The sequence below is a fragment of the Arvicola amphibius genome, chromosome 8, assembly GCF_903992535.2.
Source record: "Arvicola amphibius chromosome 8, mArvAmp1.2, whole genome shotgun sequence".
NCBI lineage: Eukaryota > Metazoa > Chordata > Mammalia > Rodentia > Cricetidae > Arvicola > Arvicola amphibius.
Window position 1 is genome coordinate 104,191,809 of NC_052054.1, and position 20,543 is coordinate 104,212,351.

Genomic DNA, 20,543 nt, shown 5'->3' on the forward strand with positions numbered 1-20,543 from the left:
TATACTCCCAGCATTTGGGAGACTAAGGCAGAAGGATCTTAATTTCAGACCAGCCTGGACATATAGTGACAACATAGGCAACAACAACGTAATGCCAGGCGGTGGTGGCACACACACCTTTAATCCCAGCACTCAGAAGGCAGAGGCAGGTGGATCTCTGAGTTCAAGGCCAGCCTGGGCTACAGAATGAGTTCAAAAACAGCCAGAACTACACAGAAAATCTCTGTCTCAAAAAAAAAAGAAAACAAACAAAACTACACACAGAGAGAGAATAAGTGGCAGAACAGAGGATTCAAGGATTCTCCATTTTATACACTCAGACAAGTATTATACTTAAAGGCTAAAAAGTATGTGTAAAAGCTGGAAAAAAGACGTTTGCACAATGCCTAGGAAGCATCACTCAGATAACTCACTAACAGAAAAGAACCCCACATGTCTATGAAAACATCTAATGATGATAGCTCAGAGGGACAAGATGCCAGGACACAGCTTCTGTGGAATGCATAACAGAGTTCAGAGTTTCTCCAAACACCAGCCTGAATCTTAAGGAGTCCCTGAGACCTCTCACTTCCAGGTTACAGGAAACATAAGATAAAAGAACAATGTGAAAAGACTCATAAGGAAACAATCAGACAGAGATCTTACAAGACAGTTACCCTTACCTCTTAAGCATTTACTGTCATGGTGGGGAGAAAGGGAGGGAGGGAGCTATTCTTGCTTAAGAAACTAGAGCCAAGATAATCAGTTCAATGCATATACTGACTAGTACCTGTCCTATGAGGGAAGCCAAAAAGGCACTTGGATTCGGTCAGGGAAATGTAAAAATTATCTGGATATCTGATGTTAGTGTATTGTGTTAGTATGTTTTAGGTACAAAGACCTGCTGTGATAGAGGAAAAGCTATGATGTGTTTAGGAGGTACCTGCTGAGGTATTCTGGGATGGCCTGCAGACCACTCTTCTGCTGAAACCAAGTCACTCGCCTTTTCCAGCCCTCACTGAAGCTCCTCTCCTTCTATCCCCACATCTCTTCCCTGTCCTCCCTCCTGTCTCTGAACATCCTAATCCACTGTCACCCTCACCTGTCTCTGAGCTGGGATAAACCATCCCCATAGCTGCTACACGGTGATTTGGGGCAGGGTGGAGAGGAGGGAAAAGCTTAATCCAGTATAACACACGGGTGGGGATGATCAAAACAAAACACCCAAGTTGGTCCTTATTCACTTATGGCATCTGCCTTAGAAAAGGGTCTCATTGCCTCATGAGAGTCATCAACCTCTTCCAGCAGAGTCCTCTCTTAGGATGCTCTCAAACCCAGCTAATTGTATCCACCCTGGTACAGGCTGCCATCATCCCTACCTGTGGGGACTGGCAGCATCTTCTCAAGCAACCACAACCAGAGCCATCTTGTCAATTTGGATCCTATTAACAGACTTCTTACCTCTTAATGAACACAGCTCTCCAGCCTCCTTTCACCTGTACCTATAACTGCTTTTAGCTGATTTCCTCAGTTCCTTCCTGCCATAGCACTTGTGCATACCCTTCTTTTTTAAACAAAATATTCTATTTTCTTTGGATTCAGTGTGTTGTCTTTGAATTTCATGCCTTTCCAACATGTCTTCTTTTCTAGTGCCTATAGTAATTGACGGAAATTTTCTCTAGATGTGATTCCAACTACATCCTACTTGATGTTGTGCTTGCTTTGTTTGGCTGGTTGGTTGGTTCAGTTGGTTTGGATTTGTTTTTTGCTGGTTGTTGACTGGTTGGATGGTTGGTTGTTGGTTGGTTGGTAACTGGGTGGGTGGTTAGTAGTTCATTAGTTGTTGGTTAGTTGGTTGGTAGTTGGTTGGTTGCTCATTGGTTGTTGGTTGGTAGTTAGTTGGTTGTTGGTTGGTAGTTGGGGAGTTAGTTGTTTGGCTGGTTGTTGGTTGGTTGTTGGTTAGTTGGTTGTTGGTTGGTTGGTTGGTTGGTGGTTGGTTGGTTGAAGGTTAGTTGGTAGCTGGTTGTTGTTTGCTTGTTGGCTGTTTGGTTGACTGTTGTTTGGCTGGTTGGTTGTTTATTGTTTGGATGTTTGGTTGTCAGTGTTTGGGGTTTTTATTTAAGTAGAAGTTTAGCCTGTAGCCCCACCTGTCCTCACACTTATTCACACTCCTGCCTCAGCCTCCTAAGTGCTGGAATTACAGATACATATTTTTTGCTATCATTCAACTCAAAAAGTATTTCTAGCTTTCTTTGACCAACAAATTACTTAGAAATAGACTCCTAAATCTCCATATGCACTCTCGAGATTTTCTTTGTCTTGTTTAATTCCTCTGTTATCAGAAAACATATTCTGAAGCCGGGCAGTGGTGGTGCACGCCTTTAATCCCAGCACTTGGGAGGCAGAGGCAGGTGGATCTCTGTGAGTTCGAGACCAGCCTGGTCTACAAGAGCTAGTTCCAGGACAGGCTCCAAAGCAACAGAGAAACCCTATCTCGAAAAACCAAAAAAGAAAAAAGAAAGAAAACATATTCTGTACAGTTGCATTCTTGTGAACATTGCTGAAACTTGCCTTGTAATCAGGACATGAGGAATTCTGGCAAATGTGTCTATACATTTGAGAATTAAATTCTGTGGTTGTCATGTTGTTGGATTCTGCTACATCCTTATATTCTTTTTCTTTACAGTTTCCTTATATTCTGCTTTGTCCTAACACCACCTAAGACACATACATTAAATTGCTCCACTATGAAGCTGTGTATGGTGATGCACACCTGTAATCCCAGCACTCAGGAGATTGAGGCAGGAAGACTGCTGTGAATCTGAGGCCAAGGGGCTTGTAACAAGACACTGCCTCAAAAAAAAGTAAATCCTGCTGTGACTTAAGGGAGGAAGAGGGTATTGCTTTGTTTTGTTTTGTTTTGTTTTGTTTTGTTTTGTTTTTTTGTAACAAGGTCTCAAGTATCCCCGGCTAGCCTCAAACTTGCAGCAGAGAGTGCAGCAGAGGGTGACCTTAAACTTCTGACCCTACCACCTCTATCTCTCCTAGGAATGCTAAGGGTTGTGTGCTGCCAGACTGTGGACATTTGAGATTCCTATTATACTTGTGTTAGTTTTTCTTTTACATAGCTTGAGGTGGTATTATTACATACTTCCAAGTTTCTTACAAGTTTTTAATTATTGAACCTAAAATCTTTTATAAACTCATTTATCAGTATTATACCTTTATATATATTTTGACCTTAGCCTACTTTATTGGATATTAAAGCTAATACATCAATTTTCTTTTGGTTAGTCTTTGCATTACTTTCCCCATTGCTTTATTTTTAATCTCTTTACATCTTCATTTCAAATGTGTCATTTTAAATAGCTTAGGTAAGTTTAGTTTACATTCTCTCTCTTACTTGGAACTTAAATCCACTTACATTTATATGGTGCTGGACTAAGACCCAGGACTTCATGCATGCTAGGCAAATGAGTACGTACTCTACTTCTGTGCTACATTCCCCTAACTTAAGCCAACATAAGCTTATGGCTACACTAAGACTTTAGACTCCTTACTGTTTGCTTCCTTTTTGTCTCACTTGTTCAGCATCCCTTTTTTCTCTTTTCTTGCCTTCTTTTCTAGAGTTTATTATATCATTCTGTTAAGTTTCAAACACAGCAAAATTGGCTAAGATGCCTATTTAACAAATTAAAGTGGGCCTCCAGATTTCCCCAGCAACCCTCAATCCCTGTTACAGAATATGGCTGGCATACACCATCCTCTATCCTAAATTCTACAGTCCAGAGGCTGGGCTGCCCTTCCCCCAGGGGCTCTTCCCTATGTAATCCAGACATTTTGGTTACCCACCCCTTTTGTATCTTTGGCCTCCAGACTGCTACACTTTGTTCCCTTCTTTCTCCTCTCCCTTCCACTCCCTCTCTCTCCACAGGGCCCAGCTCAGTCTGGTCACGTCCACTGCGGACTCTCCCAGATGTCCCTGTCTCTACCTATGCTCTCCCTTTTATCTACAATAAACTTTCTTCTCTACCATACTTAGGAGCAGTTATGTCCTTTCCTTTCCTTTTTCTCTCTCTCTCTCTTTTTTTCCATTCAATTTCCCAGTCCTTGAGTTACAGCATCACACAGTCCACAGCTATTTTAGAGCTACTACACAGATTAAGACTCATATCCTTAACTAGTTTAACATTAAACAGCTTTTTAAAAGTTTTACTGTTTACCTTTCTTTCATGACATTACTGTATTTAATCTATACATGTTTTAAACCCAAAGACAAAGTTACTATCCACAGTCAATAACCACCTGGTCTTTTTCACACAAACACCCTGCATATTGTACACATTGTTCTTCATTCCTTCTAACAATTTGAACCTTTCACTTGAGATCATTTTCCTTTAGATACTGAATATGTTATTTACAGAAACACTGTTTGTTTGGGTTCACATCATTGGGGTCTGCTCATTGTTGGGGAATGGTTTTACTCCATAAAGAATCCTTGGGTTCAGCTTCTCCCAGGACTTAAATTTCAACTGACGTCTGGGTCCTGTGGTTTCTGTTAATAACACTGCTATTGCTGGGCAGTGGTGGCGCAAGCCTTTAATCCCAGCACTCAGGAGGCAGAGGCAGGTGGATCTCTGTGAATCTGAGGTCGGCCCGGTCTACAAGACCTAGGTCCAGGACAGGCTCCAAAGCTACAAAGAAACCCTGTCTTGGGGGGGAGGGAGCACTATTAACCTGACACTCACTCTCTGAGGGGCTTCTCTCTGACGGCTATCTTTCTGTTCACTATAACTTTACCACTGTATATGGGATGCCCTGGTGTGTGCTTTTCTTGTGGACAGTGTCTTCTATTGGCTGCAGAATAGTCTCAACAGTTACCCTTTCAAGTCCTGTTTCTGTTCAAGTCTCTGTCTCCTCTCATGACAGTCAAACACAAGTCAGACCTTCTCATCTGCCCTCTTCAGATGTTTCCTTTTTAAAATATTATTACATTTATCTATTTATTTGGGCAGGGGGATGCTTGTGCTGTGGTATACATAATGCGGTCAGAGGACAACTTTCTGGAATTGGTTCTCTTACGGTGCGGGTCTTGGGGATTGAACTCAGGGCACTGGACTTGGTGGCAAGTCCCTTTACCCTCTTCTTCATGTCCTCAGGTTTCCTTGTAGCTGCTTCCTTTGGAGCTATGTTCTGGGCCACTGCAGCTTCTTAGGTATATCTATTCCTCCACTGACTACTTACTTTGTTTATAACAATCTTTAGTCTTAGAACCTTCATTTGACTGTTGGGTATAATTTCAGATTGTCTGAAAATTCTAATGGTCCTTTATCTGCTTGAACATAAGTATAAAGGCAATGTCCATAATAAATTTATATATATATATATATATATATATATATATATATGGTTTATTTTTTTAGCATAACAAATTTTTAAGGCAATGTCCATCTGTCTTAATAGTTGGCCATCTGTTGGTTTGGGTTTAGTGTTTTTTGTTTGGTTTTACTTTGGTTTTTTTGTTGTTGTTGTTTTGGTTTTTCAAGACAGGGTTTCTCTGTGTATTCCTGGATGTCCTGGAATTGAATCTATAGACCAAGCTGACCTTGAACTCAGAGGTGCACCTGCCTCTGCCTCCTGAGTGCTGGAATTAAAAGTGTGCACCACCGATGCCCAGCTATTTTTATTAGTGTGTGTGTGCACATGAATGCAGGTGCCTGCAATTCTTGGAGCTGGACTTACAGGCAGTTGGTGCTGTCAAACATGAGTGCTAGGAACTGAACTTGAGTCTTCCCCAGAAAAAGAATGTGTTCTTAACTGCTGAGTTATCCTTCTAGCCTGTGTCTCTCAAGCTCTGATTCCCTGACCTGCCTCTACAGCTGGCTGTCTACTGGCTTATCTCAAAAGCCCTGCCTCCTGTGTGACACCTTTTTATTATGAGTTTAAAAACTGACAGGCACACCAGGCAGTGGTGGTGCACACCTTTAAGCCCAGCACTCGGGAGGCAGAGGCAGCCAGATCTCTGTGAGTTCGAGGCTAGCCTGGTCTACAAGAGTTAGTTCCAGGACAGGCTCCAAAGCTACAGAGAAACCCTGTCTTGGAGAAAAAAAAAACCTGACAGGCACAACATACAACACCCTGGAGGTGCTTCTCTGAGGAATCTCAGCCCCTGGCATTCTAGCATAGCTTTGACTTCATGGGACTATACAATTTCAAACAAGCCTTCAGCCCTTCCATGGTGTTACTTCTACTTCATAACATTCCTTAGAAGTGGTTTTTGAGTCCATGTAGGACTCCTGCCTTTTAGCCAAATCTGACACTTCAGTCTTCCAGAGGCACTCCACAACAGAGCTCAGACTCCCAGCCCCTTCGGTGTCAGCCCCAGGATACTCTGTGTCTAACTAACATCCTGGACCTCTGGAACCAAGCCCCACAGCCTGCAAGGCTGAAACATGGAAAATTTATTGTCACAGTGCTGGAGTCTAGGTCTAAAATGCAGGGTTCAGCAGAGCCACTCTCCTCTGCTGGTTCCAGCAGAGATTCCAAGCATGACTCCTCTAGCTCCCATGACACTGTTGAGTTTGTGGCTGTGACAGTGCCTGTATCCAATTATTTATTTATATGTGTGTGTGGGGGGGGGGTGCATGCTACAGTGCATGTGTGAAGACAGAGGACAATCCTGTGGAGTTGGCGCTTTGCTTCAACCTTTAGTTGGGTTCTAGGGATCAAACAGGCTTCTGGGCTTACGAGGCAAATGCCTTATTTGCTGAGCCATCTTCCTAGCACCAGTAGCTAGCTATTTATACATGACTGCTTCCTCTGGGTCTTTGGATCCAAAGTTCCTCTTATTTAAGATACCAGACATCAAAGTTCACCCTAAATTCAAATCTTTAGCTAACTGCAAAGACTCAATAAGATCATATCTGAGGTTGGGCTAGATCATATTTTGGGGAGACACTATACCTACTACAGACCCCAATACTAATTCCAAAGACAAATGCAATACAAATGTCACATTCACATTTATCAAGCACTATGCTCCTCCTCAGAGTCTAGCCGATATCTTACATCCGGCACTGCAACTTAGCATTGCACTCACCAATGTGGCTCAAGCAGATGTAGGCAGCTCTCCCTGTGTTCAGGTTAGTCTCACCTTTTCAAAAGCACCCTGGCCTCATTAACATCATCTCTTCTGATTAACTTTATGGCTAGACTTCTGACTTACCTCTGACTGGACTCCTGGCTTACCTCTCTGAAAGTTAATGCTGATCAAGAGGGTAGCAAGTGCCTGGCACAACACTTGACATGTCAAGACCTTACTAAGACTAACCCGAACAGCTTTGTATAGCAACTATTGTTTTCTGGGTTTGAACTGATGGGAGGGTTTTTCCTTCTAGGGGTTGCTGGTCTAGTGGAAAGATGACTCCAGTACATGTGACATTATTACATAGTAAATGCTATGGAAGATTTGAACATTTATAGGGCCAGAAGTGTCAGTCACTCAGTGATACAGCACTTGCCTAGCCCACTTGAGGCCCTGGCTTCATCTCTAGCACAGGAAAAAATAAAAGAAAAAAATCTTACACTACTTCACACCTACTAGAACAGCTATAATAAACAAAAGGTAAATATGACTAAGGATGCAGAGACCTGGAGCCTCCTCCTCACACACAACACTGTTGATTGTTTTGTTTTTTTGTTTTTCGAGACAGGGTTTCGCTGTGGCTTTGGAGCCTGTCCTGGAACTATCTCTTGTAGACCAGGCTGGCCTCGAACTCACAGAGATCCGCCTGCCTCTGACTCCCAAGTGCTGGGATTAAAGGCGTGCGCCACCACTGCCCGGCACACAACAATGTTGAAAATGTAAAATGGTGCAATCACTCTAAGACATCCCAGAAGTTCCTCAAAGCAGTTCCTCAAAAGGTTGCTAAACAATGTTTCCATATGGCCCAAAAATTCTACTCCTAGGTATATACCCACGAGAAATGAGGGCATGTCTGCACAAAAGGACATGCACGCAAATGTTCATGGGGTGTTTCTGAAAGGTCAAAAAGCAGAAGTAACCCTAATATCCATTCATTTATAAGTGTATAAGATGAAGAATATTTTTATTGTGGAATATTAAGTAATAAACAGATATAGTACTGACACATACTATAACTTGGAGGAATCCTGAAAATACACTGAATATAAGTACAATGATATGTATGAGTACCCTAATAAAGCCCATTACTTTATATGCTAACTTTTTAAAATACACTGAATATAAGTACAATGATATGTATGAGTACCCTAATAAAGCCCATCACTTTATATGCTAACTTTAAAAAAAATAAATAGCTGAATGAAACAAAACACAAAAGAAAACATACTAAATGAGTCTAGTTCTAGAAAATAATCAGAATGGAGAAGCACAGAGACAGCAAGAACATGAGCAGTTGCCTAGGGTTAGGAGAGCTGAGAGGAAACGGGTGATGAAAATGTTCTAAAATTGGCTGTGGTGACGGTTACACAACTGTGAATATACTAACAGCCACCCAACTATACAGTCTTTCTTTTGTTTCTTAAGACGGGATCTTGTTAATATAGCCCCTTCTGTCTCAACCTCCAGAGCACATGGGATTACAGACATGTGCCACTATACTCAGCTGATCCATACTTACATGAGTAAGTCGAATGACATGTGAGTTATCTTCTCCACCCCCGATCCCTTTTTTAAAACAGGGTCCTGTACCCCAGGCTGGTTTCCAAGAATGACCCTAAACTCCTGATTCTCCAGCTCCCAACTCCAATGACTAGGATTACAGGCATGCCCCACCACACCTGGTTTATTTGGTACAGGGCTTTCACCTGTAGGTGAGCATTCTACCCACCTTCCCAGTCACAGTTGTTTCATAAACATAGCCCCTTCATATTAACATATTTCATATTAACATAGTTAATATGTTTTTCAAGTCTTTTAAACTTGAAGGCTGGGGATATAGCTCAGTTGGTAGGCAGCTTATCTAGCATTGAGGCCCTGAATTCAATTTCCAAAACTGCAAAACTAAGAGTGGTAGGCATGTGACGATGAGGTGGGACAAAAGGACAGAAGTTCAAGGTCATCCTCAATGATGTAGACAGTTCAAGGCTAGCCTGGACTACATGAGACCCTGTCTCTTCAAACAGTAAAATAAGAAATAAAACTTGAACCCTTTACTTAATTTCTACTAATTTTCATTTCACAAAGGAAAAAAGAAGCTTTATACTTGAAATCAGAAACATAAACATTTCTTTGGGGTGTTTATGCCTTTAATCCCAGCACTTGGAGGCAGAGGAAGGCAAATATCTGAGTTTGAGGCCAACTTGGTCTACAAACCGAGTTCCAGGACAGCCAAGGCTACAAAGAGAAACCCTAGCTCAAGAAAAGATAGAAGATATACAAACATTCCTATATTCAAATTTTAAAAAAAGTTAACTTTTTAAAAACATAACAAAATCCTATCTTAAATAATAGTTTCAAAGCTATTATTTACTCAAATTTCAAAATATGCTCCCAAGTGCTTATAAGCTCACTGCTCAATGCATTAATTACCTGTTTTCTCTTCCCACCCTAGCTATGTGGTCCTGAAGTCATTATTGTGCATTGTGGTCAGAAAACGCAAATGAAGTCGTGTGTTTTCTAGGGGCAGATTCAACTGCAAAGAATTCAAACAAACAAAATCAATCAAACATATCATAAATAGTCATCCCAAATCTACATACGTCAAATTTTCAGGAGAAGCTTGGAGGAAAACGTTCAAAACTCCTTATGACCAGGAGATGTATGAGGAGGTTAGTAAGGCTTCTTTCTCTACAGGACGGCCCTAGGATCTTGCTTCTCAAAGCATGCTTCCTGGACAGCAGTATCAATGACTTTAGAAGCCTGCTAAAAATACACATTCTAAGGCTCCATTCAGTCCTCCACCCAGCATCAGGGAGTTAACAGTTTACACTAAAATCTGAAGACCACTACCAATTTTCCCCTAAATGAAGATGGCTAGAGGCTGCAGTAGACTAATGTTTGGAAAGCTGGTCATACATACAGCTCTGATTCTGGGCCAGCTGGTCCTTGGATCCATCTCTGGTTCTTCTGATGTGTTTCAAATTGCAGAGGAGATGACCTTTACAGGCAGGATGCCCAGGCAGAAGGAGGTTAGTATACGTGTAGTGACAGCTCTATCCTCCCTGAGCTCTGTGGGTGGGACTCCACAATTCCAGTTTCTAGAGGAGACCCACTGCCTCTGTGGTCTCCTCCCTTAGACCTTTGTCCCTCCACTGTGGTAGCAGTGACTTCCTGAATGTTACTTCACCTCCCAACTGCCTCACTGACTATAGCTTCCACGCTCTGTTCTCTAGCACCTGTGTCACGGCTCCCCTGAACTGAACCCCTCTCTCTGGTCAAACAGTGAGAGATGGTTCTGATCACATCATTTGGAAACTTGCACCTATGTACCACACACATATACAAAAAAAAAAAAATGTGAATGGCTTCTCTGCTACAAAAGGGAGTTACTGCACACACAGTAAACCTCACAACTCCCACATCCTGACAAGCTCTAGCAACCCAGAAGGAAAATCAGCCCTGAGCTATCTGTACAGCAGATGTGAACGTATTCTGAACACAAGTCATCGGGATGTATTTTTAACACAATAACCACCACTCCCCCCCACCAACCAGAACAGCTGGTAAAGCAGCTTTTGTTTTCATCCTAAGGAAGTAAAATCCTGACCAATAAAATGCTGGACTCACTTGAAGCTCAGAGGAGCCCATCCACTCCACCACGATCTTGGCCTTCATTTCATCACTCTATCACAGGATCTGATCTGCCTCACACCAGTACCTACCTTAAGGACCAAGCCCTAGGAAAGGGCATTCCTACTGGTATCAGGGCTCCCTACACATGTTCCTGGGGCACATCCGCTCATTACTCCCAGGCTTAGAATGGCCTTCACTGGTGCTTTCTTGCCGGCTGGGCCTTCACATCTGGCCCTGAATGATCTTTTCTACCTCTTCCACTCAACCTGAGCCACTGGCCATTTTCCAGGTGTGCCCAAACTTTCAGACACAATGTTCAAATTTTCCACAGCAACTACTATGTTATAACATAACAAGAATAGGGGGTCCTCTCCCTGACAGGTAACCCTTAGATGAAGAAATTGCCTCCCATCAGTGAGATCCTCATCAAGGTTCAAACCCAGACCCATGTTTTACTACTTCTGCCACCCTGGACAAGTCACTTAACTGCTCCACTTCAGTTCCCAACCCATTAGCGCACAATGTGGAATACTAGTTACCACCAACTCTAAATAAATTAGCCCAAGTACCCAAAGCTAACCCAAGAGAAACCGGAGAATTGTTACATACAATTGCTCTATCATCACCGGGGCTGTTCGTGTTATAGTTAGAATAGCACAGGTGTTCGATCCCACGTGCAGAATGACTGGGGCACCTCACACAACAGGGTAACGCGGCAGCACCTAAATGTGACCCCCCACCCCCAATCGCAAGTAACGGAGGCTGACAGATGATAAAGCAAGAAATGGCTCTCCCAGTAAACTAACTGGCCCGCGGAGGAAAAGCGCACTGCAGCAGGATGAGCAAGCCCGTGCCAGCCGGAACTGCCAGGGATGCCCCACGGTGGCAATCTGCTCTCCGCCACCTGTCCAGCCACCTGCCTGAGGAAGCCCTTCCAACCAGGAGGGCTCACCTCGGCAAGAAACCATAGGCGGCTTTCAAGAGGAACAAGGAAGGGAAAGCAAAGGGTGCAACTTTATTCTTCGGGAAAGAAAACAAAAAGGCAAGCGTCTCTCGGCACTGCATCCCGAGCGGTTGGAGTTCTCCGCGGAGACTTCTGTGCCCAGCGGCGGAGGAGTCCCCGGCTTTCCCGAGGAGGGAGGGGGAAGCGGCCACTACACGCGCATCCCTGCCCCTTTCGGGACCTGGGGGGGTGGGGGTGTGAGGACCCCGCAGGCGGGTGGGCACTGGAAGGTGAGGCCAACACAGGTGAGTACGGGAAGCAGAGCCCGGTTCTCAGACGTACAGACCCCCTCTCGGGCCTCGGGGAGAGGGCGCCTGTGGTCCCCGGAGCGATCCCAAGCAGCACGCCGGCCTCAGTCTCCTCAGCGGCGGCGCCCACCTGCGCCCAGTCCCCGCAGCCCCGTCCCCGCGGCCCGGTCCCCGAGGCCCGTAGGCTGCGGCCGTGCTCGGCCCGGCGGCAGTGATCGCGGGACCTCGGCCGGGCAGGGCCTGGGCGGCCGCTTGCACACGGTCACGGGCCTCGGCAGGGACCGCGGCGTGAGGGGCGCGCGCCCGGCCGACGCCGCGGGCTCACCCTTCTGCCGGATCTGGCTCCGACGTGGACCACCTTACGGATAAGCTTCTGTGGGGAGCCGGGCTCAGCCTCGGGTTCGCTGTCGGACGACTCCTCAGGCGGCGGCGGCGGAGGCTGCTGAGGCGGACCCGGCGGAGGGGCGCCCGCCGCCGCCGCCATGCTGCCGGGCCAGCGCGCGCGCCGCGGGGGGGCGGGGCGGGGCGGGGGATGGGATGGGCCGAGCGCCCGGGGCGGGGCCTAAAGTGGGGCGGGGCCTAGAGGCCGGCCGCCCCACCCCACCGCGCCCCCATAGGCAGTGGGCGCAGACGCAGGCTTGTCCAGTCGTGGTTGTTTCTGCCTGACCCACCTCTTTCCTTCTTCTGTCCTCTGTCGTTTTCTTCTTGGAACACATTTCTGTTTCTTGTTTCTAAGTACACTTTGCTTTTTTTCACACCCGAATAAGTGACCTCTAGGAGGCCGCTGTACTACGTTGGTGAAACAGTTTGCAGAGTGGATGCATGCATACATGTCCACCGGGAGGGAGAGAAGACAGAACTTCTGTTAAGGCCACTGTAAGGGAGAGATGGAGAAAGTGAACTGGGCTTATCCCTAACCCGGGGACCATGTTTTAGGTGGAGGCCAGATCTGTGCTGTGGCTTAGAGGAAAGAAAATGGCTTTAAGATAAAAACCAGGAGAGCTTGTGGGGTCAAATGAGGCTTTGAGGACCAGATTAGGGGGACTGGTCTTTTCTGCTGAGGCCTGAGGGCGGCAAGTAACTGGAGGAGAGGGGGGCAGAGGGAGAGAGTTAAGCTGGTCCTGGCTGGGTCACAAAGCTGGGAACTATGATCCAGGCTTTGAAGTATTGAGGCAAGTAGCCACCCTGAATTACTGGGTGGGGCTGAGAGATACAGAAGGGAACTGAGATTCATAAGGGGGTGATGGGGCACTAAAGGAAGGCCGATGTGATCACAATGAACTCTACACTGGGGCAAAAGAGGAGGAGAAGGAGTCATTTGAGTTTGGGCTGTTTGGGGCACACTGAAATGGAAAAGGATCCAGTGCCATCTAGGAGAATGTGTTACCCTTCTACTGTGCCTGGCTGGAAGGGGTAAGTCAGCGGGGTCTGCCTAGCCATCTCCTGGCCCGTTCAGAAGGCTGTTGCTAGAGACTAGGGACCTCTGTCCTGCCCACCAGACAGCAGGCTCTGTCCCTCCCCACACTGAACCACCTTTGCCAGAGGCAATATAAGTCAAACACTGCCAGGAGCCACAGGATGCCATCTGCCACAAAGATGAAGCCAGGACTCTCACGGCCAGAGCAGAGGATAACCAGGCCCAATGCAGGAATGTTGTAGAAAAGACCTGAGACCCCTGGGTGAACTGGGACACTCTACCCTGTGCTGTAGCCACTAGCTACATGCAACTACTTATATCTAAATCCCAATTAAACTAGCACTAGCGAGTCCATGACCCGCCTGAGCTCTAGAATGACATTTTAAGAAAGAACCAAAATAAAAACTCCAATTAACTAAGAAAAAAAATCAGTTCCTTGGTGGCACTTATCACATTGACAGCCCTCAGTGGCCACATGTAGCTTTAAAACAGTCACCAGAGCGGGTTGTCCTTGCATCAACAGGCCAACCTCCATGCAGTTGAGAGTGATAACTCCCAAACATAGAGCCCCTGTCCCCTCTGAATGAGACACAGCCCTCAGCCCACACCCCACACCACCAGTGGGGAGGCTCAAGCATCACTCCCTAAGTATGCCAAGGAGGCAGGATGTGAACTCAGACTAACTGATTCCGGAGTCTGGGGCCGGTCCTCCCAGGAAGCCAAGGCCTGGGGGATGTTTCTATCATAGGAAGAAACACGGACAGAAAGACAGATATGGGGCTGAAGGAAGCTCGCCATAATTCAGTACTGGAGTCTTGACCTCAAGGCCCTCAAGTCCCAAGAATGTGACTGCGACCGTATCTGTAGAGCGGGTTTTTAGAAGGCCACTGTGGGGACAGTGAGATGACAAGGAAGGGAGCTCACTGTCAGAATGACGGCTTGAGCTCAATCCCTAAAGCTCATGTGGCAGAAAAAAAAAAAAAAAACTCCTCTGACCTCGACACGTGCGCCATGGTACACACACACCTATTCACGCCACTAAATAAAAATTTTTAAATGTAAAAAGTGTTTTTTTAAAGAAAGGGAAACGACATTAAGATGATGAGGTCATAATGCCAAGCACAGGGCTACAATCCCAGCACTCAAGAAAGCTGGGGCAGGAGGATCACAAATCGGAAGTCATCCTCAACTATTAACAAGACCCTATTCCAAATAGAAGGAGAATGATGGAGAGGGGAAAGAAAGCAAAGCACTCCTGCACCTAGCTAGAGAATTGTACCATGGATTAGAAAGGGATTGGAGACAGGGACGGATTGGAATGGGCTTGTAACCACTCAAAGCTGACTGGGCCAGCTCCAAGGTGATAGGTAGTCTTAGAGATGGGGATGATGGGCAGGAGACAAAGCAAAAGGAGGAAGATGACCAACTGCTCACAGTGCAAAAGTAGAGTGGGAATCTAAATGCCCTTCCATGGGGTGAGGGGGTTTCTGGGGATGGCAGCATCATCAGCAAGAGCCTCAAAACCTAAGGAAAAAATGGGTTTGGCTTGAGGGGCTGGGTGTGTTGACTACACCTGCTAGAAGATTAGGGTACATCCGGGCTCCAGAGTTCTTGGTTTCTTGAAATCAAAGCAATGGGTAAGAAAATGATAGCAGCAGTTGGCAGGGAAAATTGGGTTGGATAGATAGCTGCAATTAGGAAAAGACCCTGGAGATTGTCACAGCCAAAGAGCCTAAGGAGACGACAAGATGACTGTGTGTCACATGGATCCCAGACATGAGCTTGGAACAGGAAAGGGCCATTGGGTAAGGAAATCTGAACAAAATATGTGTTTAGCTTAATAAGAATGTGTCAATGCCAATTCACTTGGTAGAGCCGCTGTGCTGCACTGATGTAAGATATTAATAACAGGGGAAACAGTGTGGGTCCTTCTGTGCTCACTTTTCATACATCTAAAACTATTTGAAATAAAATATGTGCTTTGAAGAAGGGTGTTAGACTTGGAAAGAATTACATTATACTCAGGAGGGAGAGAAACCTAACTTGGACATGATTTTCCTTTTGACATGTGAAGAAGGCCTTTTGTTCCCTGATAAATGTACAATGTGGTTCCCTTGGAGATCTCAGCAAGGACTGAGCCATCAACTCCCCCAAGGCGGCTGGCTAGGAAGAGTGCATTCCCTCTGGTGCCTCTTTCCCTGCGTGAGTCACACAGTGAATCATGTCTAATGATGCACTGCGCCCTGAGTTTACCCCACCTGGAGGGCATACCAAGGTGGCAGTAATAACACACCTCACATCCAACTTCATCCGTCTCTGTGACATGCAAGGAAGAGGACCAATCTTGTCAGAAAGAACCAACCACCTGAAAGCTCGGGATGACCCTCCTTCTCCATAAGCGGGACAGCTTCTCACTGAGTCTGACAGAGAGACTCTCTGGGCCCCAGGACATTTGTGACAACCATAAGAACACACCTCACCACACGCAAACTTCTAAATGTACATGACTTCCACCCCTACATGCCCCCACCCCACCCTGGGACTGCTTAACTATCTGGCCTGTGAAATTAATGGGGAGGCAGGCAATAGAACATGTCAAAAGAGCAGGAAAACCTACAGCCCCCAGAAGAGTTTGCATGTGAAAAAAAGATCGCAGAGAAGTAGATTCACACAGGAGAAGAGGGAAGATTGGGGAGATCCAAGCCAGAAAGGGGGACTATACCAAGGTAATCACGTGCCTGCAATCTTGTACTACTATAGCTTTCCAAAATGAGACCATTAGGTAAAGCAGCAGCCCAATGAGGGCTCTATCATATCTTACAACTACACGTCAATGGCAATTGTGTCGGTAAAATGTTCAAAGAACAAAAGGGTAGCCATTGTTTAGTCTTAAATACCCTGCTCTCCTCTCTGGCCTGCCAAATTCTTCTATCTAATCTCTCTGAACTGAGTTTCTCACCTATCAAATGGAACCATTTGTGGAACCAACTGCTGGGGCAACTGGATATTGTGTGAAGTGCCTGGAATAAGGCAGGCACTCAAAAGTGGCAGGAATTCATGCTTCTCCAGTCCTTTGGTTGCTGGCACTCAAAAGTGGCAGGAATTCATGCTTCTCCAGTCCTTTGGTTGCTGGATGCAGCCTTTTTTCCCAAGTTCTTCCACTGGGCTGGGGAGAGAACTCAGTAAATCATGGCACTTGCTGCTAAGCCTGACAACCTGACTTTCATTCCCAGGACCCTTTTGATGGAAAGAGGGAAGGGATTTAAAAAAAAAAAACAAACAGAAAAACAGTATATCTTTAGGGCTGGTCATATGATACGATAGGTAAAGGCACTTGCCATAAGTTGTTCTATCAACTTTATCCCAAATGCACCTGTCTGTCTCCAAAGTTCTGGGCCAAAGTCTGGGCCACACATTTAACCCGCGCTCAGACTTCCCATCTCCTAAGGGTTCTGCATGTCAGCAAAGAACACATATGTATAGGCTGAGCTGAGCCAGTACCACACACACACACACACACACACACACACACACACACACACACACACACACGCGCGCGCGCGCGCGCACGCGCGCAGCAGGCTTGCTGGAGCAGCTGGCTGCTTGTTTCCTGCCCCCACTCCCTCTGCAGCTGCAGTATAAACAAATCAGCACCTGGAGGCCTGTTTTGGATGTTTTAGCACCGAAATAACTTGGAGGGCAAGAACTGTTCTGACCTCTGGTCTCCAGGGCTCACGCTTTGGCCCTTCCCTCCTGGCTCTCTTAGCCACACTGTTCCAAAGGTCGGGCCTATTAATGTCCACTCTGACTTAGGATGTCCTGGGGTCAAGCAATGCAGGAACCAACAGGATGGTTCTCTCACCAGGAGCTACTAGGCAGAGTCCCAGCCTCCTTGACTGGCAGGGAGTTCCACCCACCAGGAGCCAACCACTACAGACTGTGCCTGGTCAAAAAGCAGGGGGATGAGACCATGAGGAAGCACAGTGTGGGCTCCCCCAAAAACCATGCTATCCATTTGTCTGGGCACCATGACAGCAGTATGCAATGGTGTCTAGCTCTTTCCCTAGATTGGGAGAAAGAAAAGATAGTCTGTGTCTGCCCCGCTAACCAGCAGTTTCTACTCACATTATTGTTTTCTTAGCTTCAGAAATGAGTCCTCATCTCTGCCAGTACCAGGGGACCTCAAAGTCAGTACACAGGTCCAAGCCTTGGCATTGTCTATGTGGAGCCCAGTGCACTGGATGTGGAGGCATAGCTGGGCAAATCCCAGGCATCAGGGCACGTGCCAGCCTGAAATCCAGATGTTGACACCTTTATGCACACAGAACCTCAGTTCTCTACAGCTGCTCTTGGCATCAGAAACCCAATCCCAGGAGTATACCCCGTGAAGGTTAACCTTTATTGTCAACTTGAGGGACTTTTAGAATCACCTAGGAAACACCTCAGGTATCTCTATGAAGGCATCTCTAAGGACATGGGATTTATCCTGGAAAAAAAAAAGGAGGGAGAGAACACAAGCTGAACACCGGTGTTCATCTCTCTTGATCACAGATGCACTAGGACCAGCTTTCTTGTGCTCTCCAAATCACAATGGACTCTATCTCCTCACACCACAAGCCAAACTAAAGCCTTCTTCCTTTCCGTTACATTTGTCAGGTATTGTGTCAGAACGATAGAAAAGCAATTAGGCACACACACACACACACACACACACACACACACACACCCTGCTATTAGTGAATAGGCTGAACTGTACAGAAATCTCCAGACTCCTCTTCTCTACTTCCTAAACATGGATGAGAGCCACACATCCATCCCATCTCCCCCTAACCCCGACACACACAGCTCCCCCCCCGCCGTGGCTTCCAAGAGAATTGTTTGGTACAACACAGGTTGTTGGATACCACAGTCAGGCATGACCTTCTGATTGGAAAGGTCTGGAAGAGCCCCTGTTGTGCCTTGTCCTCCGTCTCTGACCCCAAGCATTTCCTATTTCCCCTCTTTGTAATAACAGTATGATCATGAGGTCCATCTGTCTTGATAAACCCCTTTCCCCAGGCCTGGGCTCTGCCCCTGCTGGCCATGAGATATTGGTCACCAAGCCAAAGCTGGGCCAGCCAGATTCTCTTTCCCCAGAAGTGCAATCCAGGACCCAGACAGCAGAGGCTAGGTGCTGGGATGGCCTGGGGGCTGGCAGTCCCAGCTTGAGCTGAGTTCCCAGGACAGCTTCTGCCACACTGGGGCATGAGAGCTCAGGCTCTTCCTCAGTTCGGTTCAGTTTTCTGGACACTCCAGGGGCCTTTTTTTTCTGTTCTGCCCCCCCTTCTCCTAACCAAATCTGGTTTGGTTGTTTCCATCTAGTAGAAACTTGACCAGCAACGGAAAAGCTCAAGAGGGATTGGACCCCAAAGTGGAATCGTAAGGGTATTTTTGTCTACACTTGTTTTCTGCTCTGTTACCTTAGGAGCCTCTGAAGGGGCCCTGGAGCCAGGATTGGTGAGAAAAAGCTTACTCATCACCCTATGTGTGTCCAGAGAAACAGGGCTTGAAAGCCCTGGACACCCCGAAGTTCCCCTGGAAGGACACAGTGGCACTGAGACACTCTGTGAAAGGCTGTCTTTTCTTCTAGATGTTGCCCCTCACTCCCAAGCTCCAGAGGCCCTAAAGGCATTGGTTTCTTTGTCACTGACAACGGCCCAGTGCCCCAGTCAACCAGGCTGACTCGTGATCAGAGGGTCCAGAGACTTTATTCCGGGAGAACACTCATGCTTTCATAGCTAGTGTAACTCTGAAAGGTTACCGGGGGCTTCGCTCAAGACACCCAGCTCTATAAGCCATTTCCAGGTTATCTAGGCTAACTCTTCACTCGTCCTGGCCCGCCTCCTCATCTTTCTTCCTTTCTGTGTTTTCTCCAACATCTTTCAGGTTTTGGCGAGCAAACTCCTCAAAAACCAGGTTTTCATCCTGAACACTAGAAGAAAACAGACAACGCGTTAGTCCGTGCTTACTCTCTGAAGCTGAAGCTGAAATCCTGAATGAAGCAAGACCACTGATCTTTCTGTAGTAAAGGAACCAATCCAAGATGAATGTGTTTCCCAGGACAGAACATGGACCATGTCATCCCATGATGGGATAAGGGACCATGTCACTCCCAGGATGGGACAGGGACTATGTCACTCCCAGGATGGGACAGGGACCATGTCATCCCCAGGATGGAACAGGGATGATGTCAACCCCAGGATGGAACAGGGATGATGTCAACCCCAGGATAGAACAGGTACCATGTCATCCCCAGGATTAACAAGGACCATGTCATCCCCAGGATTAACAAGGACCATGTCATTCCCAGGGTGGCACAGGGACCATGTCACTCCCAGGATGGGACAGGAACCATGTCATTCTCAGGATAGAACAGGGATCATGTCATCCCCAGGATCAACAAGGACCATGTCATTCCCAGGATGGGACAGGGATCATGCCTTTTTCTTCAGGTATTTTAGGCTTTTGTTTTCTTTTATTTTTGTGACAGAGTCCCACTCTACAGACCAGACTGGCCTTGAACTTGAAGTGATCCTCCTGCCTCAGCCTCCCAGGTTCCTAAATTGAAGGTAATTATCACCCCTAGCTAAGATTTGCTTTAAAAGCTCTTTAACGAACACAAGCAAGAGGAAAAGTGTGAGAACGAACAGAACAAAAGACAGCATAACTATGTGAGCACACATCTGAAGCTCCCACAGGACACAGGGGCTCTGCACAGACATTGTGAGAGGGGTTTGTGGGGAACAGGGAGTCACAGAACACAGGAAAACTCAGAGCAGCATTCAAATGGCTCACCTTTCCTTTGCTGTAGGACCAGAACAAAGGGGAGGAGGAAGAAGGGAGAAGAGAGAGAGAGAGAGAGATGAAGATCAGTTATTTTTTTATTTTTATTTTTTATTTTTTGGTTTTTCGAGACAGGGTTTCCCTGTAGTTTCTAGAGCCTGTCCTGGAGCTAGCTCTTGTAGACCAGGATAGCCTCGAACTCAGAGCTCCTCCTGCCTCTGCCTCCCGAGTGCTGGGATTAAAGGCGTGCGCCACCACCACCCGGCTTCAGTTATTATTTTTAATGAGGTTTTATGT

General features: G+C 46.4%; 2 protein-coding genes across 2 annotated transcripts in view; both read right to left on the reverse strand.

Annotated features, from left to right (window-relative positions):
* Dgkd (diacylglycerol kinase delta) overlaps positions 1 to 12,509 on the reverse strand; it is an 88,340-nt gene extending 75,831 nt beyond the window's left edge. Inside the window, exon 1 of the mRNA XM_038338514.1 lies at positions 12,334 to 12,509. The gene's annotated coding sequence lies outside the window, so the exon portion shown is untranslated. The remainder of the gene's footprint in view (positions 1 to 12,333) is intronic.
* A 6,777-nt stretch (positions 12,510 to 19,286) lies between these two features.
* The window catches only part of Sag (S-antigen visual arrestin), a 37,700-nt gene continuing 36,443 nt past the window's right edge, over positions 19,287 to 20,543 (reverse strand). Inside the window, exons 14-15 of the mRNA XM_038339893.1 lie at positions 20,259 to 20,268; positions 19,287 to 19,395 (exon numbers count right to left, since the gene is read on the reverse strand). Coding sequence (XP_038195821.1) covers positions 19,287 to 19,395; positions 20,259 to 20,268 — 119 coding nt within the window. The remainder of the gene's footprint in view (positions 19,396 to 20,258; positions 20,269 to 20,543) is intronic.